Below are 13817 nucleotides of genomic sequence, written 5' to 3' on the forward strand. Positions count from 1 at the left end.
CCTTCCGTGACGTAAGTGTTCGGCTAGCCCACTGGCCGTTAGAGGGGGTGGGCGGCCGTTGGCGCTTGACGTTCGATTTGGAACGAACCAACTCTCAGAAGCGTCGGGAGTGTCTAGACATTCGACGTAACTTTCTGAGGCACGTAAGGCTCTGGAACGTTGTTTGAGGCCGTGGGGGCGGACGCGCGTCGCCCAGCAGCCTCTCCCCCGCGAGCTCTTGAATGGTTCGCGCCGGGAGCGCGCGCGCTGCTTGAAGCGTAGGGCTTTGGCGGCGCCGGGACCGCTGTTGTCAGGGCTCCTTGTCTTTAGCCATGGATTCCGAGACCCGCGAACTGCGCGCCTTGGAGGCGGAGGTCGCAGCGCTGCAGCGAGAGTGCAGAATGCTGCAAAGCCCCGGGGAGACGTCCGGACCCTGGTACGTGGATCGCGTCCATCCCTCCGGCCCATGCACCTTAGCACCCGGCGGGCCTATCGAACTTCTGACAGTTCGGGGCTTCCACTCCTCCCAAGCCCCGTCCTGAATAACATAGTGGAGGACGTCCTGAAATGTGAACTTGAATCAATATTCTGTGAGGGCAGTGACCTCAGAGTGTGAACGCTGAGTTTGAGGCTTATGGCTTGATTATAATCAGCAGAAAATAGTTTTCTTAAGGGTAGTTTTCGCCCGGTTGGTGAGACTCCAAGAGAAAATCTTGCTTTTCTTTAAACAGTCTTGGGGTCGAGAAACGGTATCTAAATAGCTAGTTGTTTTTTTTTTTTTTCTGGTTTTGGAGACATTGTTACTCTGTATCTCAGGAATTGGCTCAATTTGACCTCAAAAGATCCTGATTCTTCTTCTCTTCCTCAGCCCCCAACTCCCACACCCGAGCCACCAGGTGTGTTCTTGTCTACTTGGGATTCCCTTACTCTGGTTTCATGCATTTGTTTTTGTGACTCATCTAACGATAGTTAAATGGTCCTGACTTTTTTTTTTCCATTATTAGTAACATAAGGGTTGGGGGTATATAGCTCCGCGACAGGGCAGCCTAGCATGGACAATGATAAATTGGCTAATGCTGTCTCTAGGAAAGTGTGATAGTCCTCTGAATTAGGTGCTTTTTTTTTTAATTTTTTTATTGGATGTTTTATTTACATTTCATATGTTGTCCCCTTACCCCATCCCCCACCCACCCGGGAACCCCCTATCCCCTTACCCCTCCTCCTTCTTCTCTGTGGATGTAACCCCTACCTACCCCCCAACTCCCACTTCCCCACCCTCAAAATTCCCACCCCCTGGGGCGTCCAGCCTTCATGAGGTCAAGGATCTCATCTTCAACCTGTGCCCAGCAGGGCCCTCCACTCTTACATATTCAGCTGAAGCCCTGGATCCCTCCCTAAGTGCTCCCAGGCTGGTGGTTTAGACCCTGGGAGCTGTGCTTGGTTGGTATTGTTGCTCTCCTCATGGTGCCGCAAACCCTTTCAGCTCCTTCAGTCTTCACTCTAACTCCTCCATTGAGAACCCCATGATCAGTTCAATGGCTAGTTGTGAGCATCTGCCTCTGAATATGTCAGACTCTTGAAGGCCTCTGAGGAGACATCCATATCAGGCTCTTATCAGCATGCACTTCCTGACTTCCACATCAGCATCTACCTTTGGTGACTGCACATGGGATGGATACTCAGATGGAAAGGTCTTCAGATGGCCCCTCCTTCAGTTTCTGTCCCTCACTTTGTCTCCATATTTGCTCCCTTGAGTATTTGTTGCTCCTTCTAAGAAGGACCAAATCACCCCCACTTGGTCTTCCTTCTTTATGGGCTTCATGTGGCCTGTGAGTTGCATCTTGGGCATTTCAAGGTTCTGGGCTAATATCCAATAATCAGTGAGTGAATACCATGTGTGTTCTTTTGTGACTAGCTTACCTCACTCAGGATGATAATTTCTAGTTCCATCCATTTACCTAGGAACCTCTCGAATTCATTGTTTTTAATAGCTGAGTAATACTCCATTGTGTAAATGTACCACATTTTTTGAATCCATTCCTCAGTTGAAGGACATCTGGGTTCTTTCCAGCTCCTGGCTATTATAAATAAGGCTGCTATGAACATAGTTGAGCATACGTCCTAGTTATATGTTCGAGCATCTTCTGGGTATATGCCTAGGAGTGGTATAGCTGGATCCTCAGGTAATGCTATGTCCAATTTTCTGAAGAACCACCAGACTGATTTCCAAAGTGGTTGCACCATCTTGCAGTCCCACCAACAATGGAGGAGTGTTCCTCTTTCTCCACACCCTCGCCAGCATCTACTATCACCTGAGTTTTTAATCTTAGCCATTCTGACTGGTGTGAGATGGAATCTCAGGGTTGTTTTGATTTGCATGGTGCTATTGTTAATAAGCCTTATTTAAAGGTAATTGACCTGAGTGTCAGACAAGTAAGGTCCTAGAGAAATCCAAAGCCCAAGCATTGTCCATTCAAAGAAGAAGGCAGGCTGAAACTAGCATTAACTTAGTATCTTAATCATGAAAACAAACTACCTTTATTTTATTAAGTATGATTTGGTACAGGTGCAGAGAATGAGATTTTTCTGTGCTGCAGAGAACCTTAGTGCAGGAAAAAGTGGAGAAGTTCTAAAGAAAAATAAGAATGTTGTAACTGATGAAAGAAAGAGAAATGTGCGTGTGACCTCCAGCCTATGCATGCTCTTCCACAGCGAGAATGGGAGATGCTTGCTACTGATTCGGGTGTGACCCACAGATTGGAAGCGTTAAGATTTCCTGGGAGTTGGTGAGACTGCCAGGCTGACTCCATCCCCATTTACCGAATTAGAATTTGTATTTTATTAATACAGCCTGCCTCTATGGTTTTAAGAAGCTCTTTGTCATACCATGGGGAAAAATAGTTTCTTTACTCACCACAAGATGTCAATATAAGCCCAGTATGGTATAGTCGATTGGTTATGTAATCTGGGACTCCTCAGTAATGGAATTGAAAAGTTAGAAGAGTCCAGATTTAGGGAATACATTAAATGTCAATCCAAAAATGTGTCGATTTAATGTGAATTTTTTTCTCGTTTTGAAGGAAGACTGAGACCAACGTGTTTCCTGAGTCACTTAATTTTATTATTATTGTATTTGTATGCTATAACATATACATATGGAGGTCAGAGCATACATGTCCAAGTGACAGTTCTTTCCTTCCAGTGGCGATAAAACTCCAATGTCAGGCTTGTGCAGCAGGTACTTTAACCTGCAGAGCCATCTTGTCCACCCTCCAAAATACTTTTAAAATGATCTTGATAGCTGATTGGATTGGCAGCCAGAAAATTGGAACTAAGTTGTTTAGTTATATCCACGTGTCAGTACCCTCTGATTTCAAAATTGAGTGCCTTCAGAACTTCCTTTGATATTGGCTGAATGATCTTGATTTGGTAATCTCTCCTTCCTACACACACACACACACACACACACACACACACACACACACACAAGACTGTGTAGAGGAGAGAACTTTAAATATGAGTTTCACAGGTGAGAGAAAACTAGTATTTGCTTTTCTGGTTTATTTAATGTGATTTCCTGTTGCATCCATTTTCCTGATTTTCTGAGATGTTCTCTTTCTTGGAGTAGAATCTATTTATTTTTCTTACCATAACACTTCTCCTTCAGGTCCTACAGGGCAGCTGTAGTCTTTACTTGGCAGTCCCTAAGCTCCACAAGCCTTGGAGTGTCCCTGTTCTGACTGCTTGTATGTCTGCATACTGCTGTGTCTGAGGCCTGCTGGAGGCCAGAACAGAGCACTGGATCCCCTGGAACTGGAGTTACAGAGTGTTGTAAAGCACCATGTGGGTGCTGGAAGTAAAACTGGGGTCCTCTGGAAGAGCAGCCAGGGTTCTTAGCCTAGCTGCTGAGCTATTGCTGCGAGCCCCACCTTTGGTACTAGGGTGGAATCTAGAGGAAATTTGTATGTTACATAAATGTTTACTATTTGTTGAGTAAAATTACAATATTTGCTTTTCAGGAAATCATTTCAAAAAATTTCCCAGTCAGATTCTGAGGAATGGGAATCCTTGAAAGACCTGAGAAGTCAGCTTGGACATTTAAAATCTGAACTCTCATTTCTAAGTAAACTCACTGGCTTCAGTATAAGAAACTATTCCAAGATGGAGGACATTGCAAACACTGAAGAGACAGAAAGTGGTACGCAGCATTTTTTAACTTGAATGTGGTTGTTAAATTTCATTATGAGTATGTACTAGGGTGAGGTGCACACATACATGCTATGGTGATCAGTGGGCAGCTTTCAGGGGTCTGCTCTCTCTCTACCTTGTTGAGGCAACATTTCTCTTCTAGTTTCTGCATTACATCCTTCAGGCTAGCTGACTGACCCTTCAGCTCTCAGTTCCTCCCTGCCAACTCCTTGCAAATCTTTTCCTCCTTTTTTTTTTTTCATGTATATGCCAAGGATCTAATGTAGGTATTAATACAAGGCAAAACTCAGCCAACTAACCCAGCCCTATTCTTATCCTTTCCTTTTAAAAAAAAAAGTCTGTTCAAATTGTTAAAAAGTACTAAAAGTAAAGAACTTTTCTGAGTTGAATTTGCTTTGAATCCATCCCTTTTAGCAAATGAATCTATCTGAAGCAAATTACTTACAAAGATGATTTTTTTTTTACTAAAAGAAAGCTTTTCATTCTACAGTACCTTCTATTTCACTTAATAATTCTAAACATGAATGATAATTATTGACTTTCACATTATGGTTTCTATTTTACACAATGGCATAACGCACATGGATTAAAATGAGATGTGGTAGCCAGGCATGGTGGCATATGTCTTTAATCCCAGCACTGGGGAGGCAGAGGCAGATGGATCTCTGTGAGTTGGAAGGTCAGCCTGGTCTACAAAGCAAGTCCAAGTCATCCAGAGCTGCACAGAGAAACCCTATCTTGAAAAAGAAAATGAGATGCAGTATGAATGCATTCTGGAGAATTCAAAGAAAAGAGGCCAGAAGAGAATGTTAGGGTTTTTTAGTAAAACAAATGTCTTTGGATGGTGGCGTGTAGTTTCTGCTCTCGTGTATTCCGAATTTTCTGGAAAAGTAAACTTTATGACTGCAATGAAAAAAATTAGTCTGTTCAAATTTAAAAAGTATGTAAGTTAAAGTTTATTATATATTCTAATGTGCAATCCATATATGTAGTATGCTTTCATAATGAAAAAAAACCTTAGATTTAAATACAGTATGTCTATGAACCTGAGCTGCTTGTTTACAAAATAAAGTGACCTATGTTATTTCTAAGCTTCCATTTGAGATGAATCTTGAAGTTTTGCCCTTTTATTACTTTTTAAAATTATGTTTGTATATTTAGCATGGGTATGTGTAGACACAGGTGTACTAGAGTACTTGTATCAAAGTCGAAGGACAAATTAAAGGAGTTGGCTCTTTCCTTCTACTATGTGGGTTCCAGGTATCAGTGTTGGATTGTTAAGCTTGGTGCCAAGTGTTTTGACCCCACTAAGCCATCTTACCAGACTGGTCTATTCAAACAATGAGATAATACTGAAAATTTTTCAGAAAGGTAGACAAGATGAATGGCTCAGCAAATAAAGACACTAGCACCTAGTCTAATAATGACCAGATTTCCATTCCTGGAACCCACGTAATAGAGGAAGAGAACTGATCCCTCAAGTTGCCCTCTTGACTTCCACATGTATCTCTCTCTCTCCCTCCCTCTTTTTTTTAATCTCTCTCTTCTCCCTCCCTCCCTCTCCCTCCCTCCCTCTCTCTCTCCCTCTCCCTCTCGCTCTCGCTCTCACGCTCTCTCTCTCTCTCTCTCTCTCCCTCTCTCTCTCTCTCTTTCTCTCTCATGCATGCACAAATAAATATGAAAAAATCAAAATAAAGGCTGAGTGTGATAGTACATGCCTTTAATCTCCGTATTCTGGAGGCAGAGGCAGGCAGAACTCTGTGAATTTGAGGCAAACCTCTGATATACATAGTGAGTTTCAGAACAGCAAGGACTATATAGAGAAACCCTGAATCAAAATAAATAAGTAAATAATGAAAATAAAACATAACAGTTAACATGATTTAATTTGGGATTATATTAGTAGATATACACACATGTATAAATACAAGTATGTATGTATATTTTTGTATGTGTATATTTTTCTTAACTATTGATATACTTGAGAAGTTAAAAGTATAAATTTTTAGTAATCCCATTTTATAAGGCCAATTACTTTAACATGACTCTTCCAGATTTTTTTAAGGTGATTACTGATGTATACTTTCATACATCTATGCACTTTAATAAGTATTCAAAGAGAAGTATTCTTTTAAATTAATTATTTTATTTTCTAATTAACAGGTACAAAGAAAGTTCTACAGAGACACAGATTATCAGGAAATTGCAACATGGTTACATTTCAACTGGAATTTGAGGTTCTGGAAATTGAGGTAACTGGAGCTTGTGGTGATAACGGATACTTTTTCTATGAGAAACCGTTCCCATACTTAACCATTACAGTGGTTGAGATGAGGGGGAGTGCATAAGCTAGGGTTCTTGATAGCACATTTGTATCATATAAGAAACTTTAAGAGTACCCTCACCCTCTCAACTGAATACGATGGAATTGGTGCTGAGCCCATATGTGCCTTATTTAAGGCCAGGTAGGAAATGATTTTAGGCTCCCAGTGGAAGTCTCTGAGGTTGTGGAAGCAGTGCTGCATACCACCAGCGCTTAGCTGCTGGGCAAGCTAATGTATTTTAATTATTTATTGCCATGTAACAAATTTCCCAATAATTTTATCATGTTGAAACAACAAATATAACTTTTCTATGTGTCAGGACACCCAGTTGGGTGTTCTTGTGTAGGTAGTGGTCCTCCTGCGACTACACCCATGTTGAAAGACTCTTGAGGTAGGATGATCCTGCAGGTTGTTCTGGACTACTAAACAACATAAAGAGGACATGCCTTTATCCTAGACTTTCTTTAAGGTAGTGAAGCAGACAGAATGATCACGTAGAACCCTATTGGCTGGAATAGAAGTGGTGAAACTGAACAGGTTCAACAGCCAGAGGCTGCCTCTGAGAAGATTCAAATCTAGTCATAATTCTGAGAAGCAACCTCACTGAACACATGCTTCGATTGCAGAAGTTTTAACTGGTTAGTTTTGCCATCTGGGTTTATAAGAAATTTGTACAAAGAACAGAGCCAGGAAAGATTGAAAGACTGTCTTGGTCTTGGATATACTCCGGTGGATGAAGTGGGGAAGGCAGTTGTCACCTTAGGTTCTATAGACAAGCTGCACTCAAGCAGTTAGCCTCAGGTTCCAGGATTCTTTATCCTAGTTAGTGTCCTCAGTCATGAAACAAGCCCCAAATCATGTCTTTTTGTATGGGACAGAAGTCAGTGACTGAGTCAGTACCCTGTGTCATTACATGTCAGAGAGCCATATAATAAAAGCAATCCAAGGGTGTGGTCTGGGTATCTAGGCTTTGAGTTTTTGCCGTTCTTTGCTGCCAGTACCATTTGCTATTACTGGCGTGGAGCAGGCTAAGGATGGGCAGTGGAATGTCTCCTTCTCATCTGATGACAGAGCTCCCAACATTCATTTACCTCAGTATCATCCCTCAGTATTACCAGTGTGACCCAGAAACCAGTGTGGCATTTCAAAGTTGAACAAAACATACTTGTTGATTCAAAAATACATTTATCATGTCAAAAGACATACAGTAAAGTGGGGCGATCTCAGTTACAGGCCTCACATGCTATCTGATGCCATTCTTAGCTGTTGGGTTGGTAGAAGCTCGTGGTCTGTTTAAAGTTAATAGGTTCTAGGGCTGGAGAGGTGGTTCAGCCAGTGGCTAAGAACATTGGTACCTTTTCCAGAAGTCCTGAGTTCAATTTACAGCAACCGCATGGTGGCTTACAACTATCTATAAAGGAATCTAATGCCCTCTTTTGCCCTGCAGGTGTACATGCATTCATCCATTAAAAAAAAAAAAAGTTGATAGCTTCTAAAAGGTTTTTATATGTTAGCCACAGGATGTTGGGTTCAGTACAGAGGAGGGCAAGGAATGGTGATTTGGAAACTAAAGGTAGCCCACGACAAATTGTAATTTGGCCCTGGACTTGAAATTTCCAAACTCTATAATCATTGAAGCTTTAATCAGTTAATCAGTCTTGCAGAAGGTTTCATCTTAAAGGTGTGGCTTCTTCCTGGGAACTTTGACTCACACAACAGTTAACATTTTCATGTATCAAGGCGTAATTGGTGAGTAATCTTATGTACGTTGTGGTGTTACCAAATGAGCACCACACTTAGGGCTATACAGGATCACTGAGACAATACAAATGGCCATGGAGATCTCTGTTAAAGACAGAACTGGAGCCTGAGTCCCAACTGACAGTGCCATTCAGGTTGGACAGCCTGTTTTAAGGCCCCAATGTTTTTGACCTAGGAACTCTTAGCTTTTTCCCATTGTAAATATATAGACTGACCAATTGAATTTTCTTTGTTTTGAGTGTGATCCTCACCTCGGAATGGTGTGATACTATCTTTTCCCTGCATAGTGGTATCTATTTTGGGGCACAGACTATTATAACCCCTGACAACTCGGACTGAAGACAGATCAGCTTCTTAGGACTTCTGTAGTCTAGAATTGTAGTCTGAGAGTTGACTCTGGTACCCTGTTGGCAGGGCCTTTATAGGTGTTTATGTCTTTAGTAGTTATGTCATGGTTTATATCAAAAGAAGTTTTGTACTAGGAAGGCTTGTCCACAAATTCAGTTGAACACAGACTGTTCTGAGTTTGATTTGAGCAAGGAGTTCAGTGGAGCTGTGCTTTTCAAGATGTGTTGTGCCCAAAGATTGGTTGTGTTCTCATTAGTGGGTCTGGCCTAAGATTCAAATACAGTATTTTAACTTCACTCTAAGTTACATACTTTTGTCACTATAGGCCACTGAAATTCAGAGCAAGAAAGCATTAAGTACAACTAATTGTTTTTCTGCTTTTTATACTTTAGGGATACAGAAAAATATGAGAAGAACTGTTAACATTCTTTGGAAGACTGAATACTGCAAATGAGTCTCCAAAGAGACTGTATTGTTGCTCACTTTTAAATTATGCAGGCATTTGATGACTACTTGGTTTTGCTAATAATGTGCTGTAGAAAAGTGTGCTTTACTTGGCTCTGTTGAGATCACTCATTGTCTCTCTGAGCCTCTAAAATTTTATAACTCTTAAAGAATCACTGTCAAGTAAGCTGTTGGAAAGAACTGCAGATAGTTGTAGAATTAACAGGACCTGAGGGATCAATTACATAGGTCTTGTCAATAGTTACAGTTAATGGTTGGAAAAAAGGGGACAAAAATTTTAAAAAATTTTTCTTTGTTACTTAGAATTCTGATAAAATGAAATCTTTTGTTTTTAATTTTTTACTTTATGGAGTTTATGTGTGTGTGTATAGGGGGATAAGATCTTGCTGTGAACCTTGTTGAGCTTGACCTTGAACTCATGTTCCATCTGCTTCAGTTTCCTGAATATTTGCGTACCAGTCATGTGCTGCCATACTTTCTGTGTAGGTACTAAAAGTCTTTCATACAATTACTAGGTGAGACACTGAAGAGATGGCTCAGCAGTTAAGAGCACTTGTTACTCTTGCAGAGGACCCCGGTTCAGTTTCTGACACCACATAATAGCCACAACTATCTGACACTACAGTTCCAAAGAACTGATGTCCTCTTCTGCCTGAATGTATATGGTATCCATATATACATGCTGGAAAACACTCATATACTTACAATAAATCTTTAAAATATTAGAATTGCTAGATCAATGGAAATGTACATATATATTGATTGATTGGTAAATTTAGATATCTTCTAAAATGGCTTTACCATTGTGCTGGTTAGTTTTTAGTGTCCACTTAACACAACCAAGAATCACCTACACAACCAAGAATCACCTGGGAAGGAAGAGAGAAGTTTGAGATCATATTGGCCTGGGAGCATATCTGTGGGGGATTGTTTTGATTGATGTGGATGTCACTGTGGATGACACCATCCCTAGGCAGATGGTCCTGAACTGTTTAAGAAATATAGTTGAGCATAAGCCAGTGAGCAACCCAGTAAGCGGCATTCCTCCATGGTTTCTGCTGTAAGTTCCTGCCCTAACTTCCCTGTGTGATGAAATGGGACCTGAAATTGTAAGATTTTTTTTTCCTCTTACAAGTTACTTTTGAAAATGGTGTTTATCACAGCAATAGAAAAGTAACCTAAAACAAACATTTTTGTTTATTTTTGGTTTTGTTTGTTTGAGACAGTTTCTCTGTGTAGCTGTGGCTGTCCTGGAACTAGCTCTGTAGACTGGGCTGGCCTTGAACTCAGAGATCCACCTGCCTCTACCTCTTGAGGGCTGGGATTCAAGATGTTGCTGCCATAACCCTGCTTTTTGTATATGTTTTTACTTTTTGCTAGGGAAAAAAATAAAGTCAGAGAGAGCAATGTGTTGGGTTTTTTTTTTCCTTTCCCTAAAATCAAACATTCCACTAGAGGGAGACATTTAGCTGTCAGAAAATGAAAAGATTTAAATAACATGCTTTGGTTTTATAAATACTTATTTTTGCAAAATAAATATTAGTATAATTTTTGAACCAAAATGCTATCTTAGTTAGGGTTACTATTGCTGTTATAAAACACCATGACCAAAGCAAGTTTGGGGAGGAAAGTTTGGTTTACACTTCCACATCACCGTTCATCATGGAAGGAAGTCAGGGCCGGAACTCAAGCAGAGCAGAGTCCTGGAGGTAGGAGCTGATTGAAAGGCCATGGAGGCTACTGCTTACTGGCTTGGGCCATGGCTTACTCATTCTGCTTTTTTACAGAAGCCAAGACCACCACCCCAGGGATGGCAGAGCCCATAGTAGTCTAGGCCCTCCCCCACAAATCACTGATTAAGTTGCCTACAGCTGGATCATATGGAGGCATTCTCTTAATTGAGGATTCCTCCTCTTGGATGACTTTAGCTTCTGTCACGTTGACATAAAACTAATTGGCACAGTGGCCTTAAGTTCTATTAGTAGAATGTTAGAAACAAAGATGGGAAAATCTATGTAGAGAGCATGAGTCATTGCTTCTGTTGATGCAGTTCTTGTCAAAGGTGTTTGGAACACCTTTAATTAATTTCCTCCAGTTGACTGCCTGGTGTTGTCAGCACTGAAGTGTTTGTGAAGCTTTTTAAGACCATCAGAACAAGCGTGCACACAGTATCAGCCTTCCATAGTCCTTGCAGTGTAAGTCAGATGGGTGGGAGTTTGTAGGATGCTAATGAGTTATTTACATAACCTCTATCCATGAAACAAAAGTACTAAAAAGTAGGCACTTTTTAAATGAAGAGAATATCATTTCATCATGACAGGCTTTAAAAGTAACCTGTTTATTTGAATATTTGAACCCAAATATTGAAATCTTAATATATTGTGTTTCATGTTGGTACAGATTTTTGAAAGCAAAGAAGGTATCTCTCACCCCAGAAAAGCTTGACCCAAGAACTAAGGTGACTGACTACTAATCAACAGTGACCAAAAGGCAACCTGAGACAGTGTCTTTAAGGTTTTTTTCTTTTTTAATTTAGAAGCTCTGCATACTTTTAAAATACTCAGCAGCACCTCATTATTAATATAAACAGATTCCAAAATCAAGGCAGAGAAACAAAACAATGGACTTTCGTCTATCTTCTTTCATTTCAACAAATAAGCTACCACTACTATGCCACCCAGATGGGACCATGAGACACAGATGAGAGTGTCTTAAGTTTTTAAGGCTCATGTCAACGTTAGGTAAAGTTACAGACAAAGGAGGAATAAGCAAAGTCAAAGAAGATTTGTTAAGGAAAAATGAGACATTATAGAAAAGTTGGAGAACTCCTCAAGAAAGGCAGAAAGTGCTAACCTGTGTGTCTAGTGGCTTCTTCTAGGGCTTACGACAGAAACTGGACAAAGACTGAGATGATTTTTGTTGCAGTTTGCTCATTCTCTAGGTATATCCTTGGGCAAAGCAATGGGGAGCCAACAGGCTCTGCATGATGATCACATGGTCTTTGACCAATTATGGTAGTGATTGCTCGCTGAAGCCCATTTCTGTCCATTTTTAAGTTTCTTTATTAGCTGCCAACCTTTTTGGATCTGCTGGCTACCACTAACTTTGGCTACCATTGCAAGTTGCTCACCCTGTATTTGTTGCTGGTCTCCAACTTTGTCTGTGTCATGCTGCCTGTTGACTGAATTATGTTCTGTTTGTGCCTACCCATGCTGATTTGACCACTTGGCAGTTTAACCACAGACCTTTTCCCTTACTGCCTATGGGAAACTAACTCCTGCCTTAAAAGTATATACAGTTTACAAAATTAGTATCTTTCTAAATATTTTCGGTGAAGTGGTAGGGGTAAGGTTGAGACAAGATCTCTCACACTGTAGCCCAGGCTCATTCAGTACTCACCATGTAGTCCAGGCTGGCCACTTATTTGTGCTAGTCCTCCACTTTCAGGACTCAAAAATGCTGGTGTTGCAGGTATGAGCTACTGTACCTGACTCTAGGGCCCCTTTCTTAGAGATTTCTATTCATAGTTCAAAAGTCCATTGAGACCTCCTATTAAAAGAACATGGTAGAAAAAAATGACCTGTTCAGACTGCAAAGAAGCTGAGGTCATTTCCCTTTTATCAGTTCAGAAGTGACATGGCTAGCAGGACCAATGGCAGGGCAGGGATGAAGTTAGCTTTATGCTGCTTAAGCAGAAACTACAACTTTGTAAGAGATGTGTAGGCCAGGGCACTGAATCCAAGCTGAACTACCTGTGTCGATGGGTAAAAGACCAAAATCTAACACACACACACAGGCATGCACGCATGCACATGCAGGGAGGGAGGGAGGGAGGGAGAGAAAGTTTTTTTCCTAGCCTTTCTATGTTTTCTTTTTAAAATTTTTATTTACTTATTTTACTTTATCTGTATGTATGCCGTGTCTATGCTTGGTGCCTGAGGCATCCAGGAGGTAGCATTGGATCCCATGGAATTGGCATTAAAGAGGTCGTGAGTCATCATGAGGATGCAAAGAACTGAAGGGAAGTTCTCTGCAAGGGCACAAGCGCTGTTAACTCTTCAACATCCTATTTTTTTCCTTAAAATAATTTTTTAAAATAAAGCTTCATTGTGATAAACCTTTTATTTATTCCTCTTTTTTTCAGCCCAAAGGAAGCATTAATCTGCCTTTTATTTACTTCCTGCTTTGAACATTTCATGGAAATGGAATCACATAACACATGGTTTCTTGTGTGCCTTTTTTATTTATCATGTTTTCAAGGCTTGTCTTGTTATATATTATAGCATGTGTTAGTACTTTGGTGGGGCAGAAGTAATATCCCATGTGCAGAAGAACCGCTTTTTGTCCATTTCAGCAGTTGGTGAAGTTGTTTTCTCTTTTGATTCTTATGACTAATGCTGTATAAACACTCATGGGAAGGATTTTCAGTGGATATATGGGTTTGTTTTGGCTGTGTGACTAGGAGAGCAGTTACTAGATCAAATGAAACTACTAGGTAGTAAAGGTATGTTCATCATTTCCTCTGTGATTCTGTGATCAAACCCACATAGGTAAAAACTTACATATTTAATACAGTATATTAACCCCTGGTAATTGACAAATGGGAAAAATTAAATTTAATATTTTCAGACCAATATGGCTATTAATTTCTGCATAGTGGCAGCTCAACATGGCAAGCTAAAATACCTTATTTCGAAGTTGACAACATAGCTGAAGTTTACAAGAATCCAT

The 13817-nt window shown here is 40.5% G+C and overlaps 1 protein-coding gene across 2 annotated transcripts in view; it reads left to right on the forward strand.

Moving 5' to 3' along the window:
• The first annotated feature begins 295 nt into the window (after positions 1-295).
• Cenpp (centromere protein P) overlaps positions 296-13817 on the forward strand; it is a 180082-nt gene continuing 166560 nt past the window's right edge. The window contains exons 1-4 of one of the 2 annotated variants that reach the window (XM_028763151.1): positions 312-403; positions 2615-2629; positions 3999-4177; positions 6352-6440. In XM_028763151.1, coding sequence (XP_028618984.1) covers positions 312-403; positions 2615-2629; positions 3999-4177; positions 6352-6440 — 375 coding nt within the window. Of the gene's footprint in view, positions 416-2614; positions 2630-3998; positions 4178-6351; positions 6441-13817 lie in introns of both variants that reach the window. The other variant, XM_028763149.1, reaches the window with a different exon arrangement.

This window comes from Grammomys surdaster, unplaced genomic scaffold (genome assembly GCF_004785775.1).
Source record: "Grammomys surdaster isolate TR1022 unplaced genomic scaffold, NIH_TR_1.0 137, whole genome shotgun sequence".
NCBI classification, from domain to species: Eukaryota; Metazoa; Chordata; class Mammalia; order Rodentia; family Muridae; genus Grammomys; species Grammomys surdaster.